Here is a 3,012-nt window from a genome sequence, read left to right as displayed (position 1 = left end):
GGCCTGAACTCTGGGCTTGGACACTGTCCCTCAGCTCTTCAGCTCAAGGCTAGCACTCTACCACTTGAGCCACAGCACCACTTCCGGCTTTTTTTTCTGCTTATGTGGTGCTGAGGAATCGAACCCAGGACCTCATGCATGCAAGGCAAGCACTCTACCACTGAGCCTGTCATTTTATTTTTAAGACGGTACAATATTTATCTGCAAGCAAACAACAGAAGACTAAGAAAAAAATTCTAAACATCCATTAGTGAGAAATATGATACCACCTTCCTCGAGCAAGCTATTTTATAGAATATATATATATATATATATATATATATATATATATATATCTGAAAAACTAAGACAAGGAGGCAGAAAAAGTACACATACTAAAGGAAATACACACACACACACATAAGAAAAGGAACATTCTGTCTAGGCTATGAGCTCCCAAGAATCCTAGTATGGGACCTCTCTAGATTTAAACCCTAGATTTAAAAATACCAAGTTGCCAGGTGTTGTTGGCTCATGTTACTCAAGAGGCTGAGATCTGAGGATCATAGTTCAAAGCCAGCCCAAGCAGGAAAGTCAATGAGACTTATCTCTAATAAACTACTCAGAAAAAAGCTGGAAGTGGCGCTGTGGCTCAAGTAGTAGAGTGTTAGCCTTAAGCAAAAGAAGCTCAGGGACAACTCTCAGGCCCAGAGTTCAAGCCCCAGGACTGGCAAAAATAAAATAAAATAAAAAGTATCAAGTAATAGGGTGGTGGTTGTTGTTTAAAAGGAACTTAATTCATAATGCCACTCACTGAAATTACTAAATTCTGTGGGATTTTAAATTTATTACATCTAATGTATTCCAGTTATTATTCTGCATTTATCTCAGTCATGGGATTTCATATCCAAGAATTTTCAGTATATAATGTTCAATTGCTTCTCTTCCATGTCTGCTTAAAGGTAATCTTGTTTAGAGATTTAATGGCAGCCTAGACTGCCATTAAAGATTCTCTTCAGCCTCCAAATGCTGGGATTTACAGCCCCGGTCCAATAAGCCTTTATGCTGAGCTTTGAATAATGAGTTTAAAACTAACTAAACACAATGGGGTTGGGAGTTTGGTCTTGTTTTGCTTTTTTCCTTTTGAAAATGACGAATCGAAAGGCTTCGGGTACAGTTCAGTGGGAGAGCTCACAACAGATCCAAGACCCTGGGTTTGATGAGGTTTCTGGGGAATGTAGAGAAAGGAAGTTGCTACTCTTGCACGTTTGTTTTAGCAACTTAAGCTTTCACTTTTTTTCCTTCCTGTAGCAAAAGTGAAGTTCAGTGGAAAAAGTAAAAAAGCCAAGAATTTGGCATTCTGACTCCACCACTTACTGCCAGCTGTGTGATCTAGAACCAATTACTTAAAAGCCTGGAGCCTCAGATTCTAAAACTGTAAAATTATTAAATGGAGATAATAAATGCTTAGCTTGAAGAGCTAATAAGAGCAAAACAAATTAAGAGGCACACTCTAAAATAAAAGTTCCTGTGAAACAGTGTCTCATCACCGTTAATTCTTGCTGTATGGAAATATAGCAGGACTCAATAATACTTTTTAAATGAAGTAATAAGTATGTGTCCCTAATTCTCTCATCAACACTATTCTACCATAATTGCATTTTTTCCCTCTTCTATCACTTTCTAAAGCCCTTGGGGCACTCTATTTTCTCCTTTGAAGCGCTTCCCTTATTCTCATTGGCTATTATTAATTATACACCATTCCAAAAAAGTACCTTTGGAAGCAATTTCTCTAATGCCACCCACCTTCCATCTCTAATGCAATGGGGGTGGAGGGTGTAATCAGAACATAAGATCACAGCAATTCATCTACTTGCCCACAGCCACTGGTTCGTATTCCTGACAGTGATACTCTGAAATCAGCCCTCCCCGGGACACAACTTTAAGGGGGACACGTCAGGATCCCTCCACCTCTCGGCTGACAGAAGACTCGTGCAAGGGAAATCCTCTGCTCTCCAAAGTTAAGGCGTCGGTGACACTCGCCTCCCGCGGAAAAAAGGAGTGCAACCCCAGAATAAGACATTCATCCTGGCCAGACGGAGGGGTGTCGCCCGAGGGTCACCTTTGGACCTGGCCAAGCTCGTTCGGCCAGGTAACACAGCTCTTCACTCCCCTGAGGGAAGCTAAGAGGTGCGGTCCTTCACGGAGCCCGAGGGGACAGTGCAAAGTCGATGGCAATGTGGGGATGGCCGCACGCATGGCCGGACCCTTTAAAACCTGACTACCATCACCTACTCACACCCGCGCCGGGTCCCAGCAAAGCATAATACCCCACCCCGAAAATCACGCAGCTGCCCCCACCCCATAAATCAGCCAGCCACTGCCTGCTCATTGGCTGTCCCTGCAACACCTTCACCCTCATTGGCTATCCGGAGCGTAAGACCCTCCCCAGCACGGGAGACCTCCCGTACGGCGGCGCCCCCAGCCAAGCCACACAACCCGGCTTTCCAAAGCCCCCCGCCCCGCCGCTCCCCTCAAAGAGCGTGGTCCCAGATGCGCTCGGAGCCGGGCCTGCTGACGACTCACCGTGTAGTAGGAAAGCAGCCCTGCATTGTAGTCCAACACGAACCAACGGTACTGCCAGCCCTTCATCACGTTAGTCCATTTGCTCAGCGGCCCTTCCACGATGGACGCCATCTTGGGAGCCGCCAATGACAACAAACGGCCTGACGTCACTCGCCTATAAGGCATTCAGCATGCGGGGGCGGAGCCTCCGCGGGCCGGGGCGGGGCCTCTGCGCCCGGGGCGGGGGAGGAGGCGTGGCCAGTAGCCTCTCCGAGTCGGCCCGGGAGCCACGCCCCCAGCAATCACAGTCACACAAGCTTTATCTCCGATGCTATTGTGTGTTGGGTGTGTAGGATGGGGTTCGCGGAACGGTGGCGAGAGTGTGAGCGTGATAACTGCTATTAAGGTTACTTATTCACATGAGGAGTTTTACGTCCGAAAGACTTCACATCTGATACTCATGAATGC

General features: G+C 46.4%; 1 protein-coding gene across 1 annotated transcript in view; it reads right to left on the bottom strand.

Moving 5' to 3' along the window:
- Osbpl9 (oxysterol binding protein-like 9) overlaps positions 1-2,676 on the bottom strand; it is a 131,846-nt gene extending 129,170 nt beyond the window's left edge. Inside the window, exon 1 of the mRNA XM_013022192.1 lies at positions 2,566-2,676. Coding sequence (XP_012877646.1) covers positions 2,566-2,676 — 111 coding nt within the window. The remainder of the gene's footprint in view (positions 1-2,565) is intronic.
- Positions 2,677-3,012: the final 336 nt, after the last annotated feature.

Source organism: Dipodomys ordii, unplaced genomic scaffold (genome assembly GCF_000151885.1).
Source record: "Dipodomys ordii isolate 6190 unplaced genomic scaffold, Dord_2.0 Scaffold61, whole genome shotgun sequence".
NCBI lineage: Eukaryota > Metazoa > Chordata > Mammalia > Rodentia > Heteromyidae > Dipodomys > Dipodomys ordii.
This window is presented reverse-complemented; position numbering and strand designations above follow the sequence as displayed.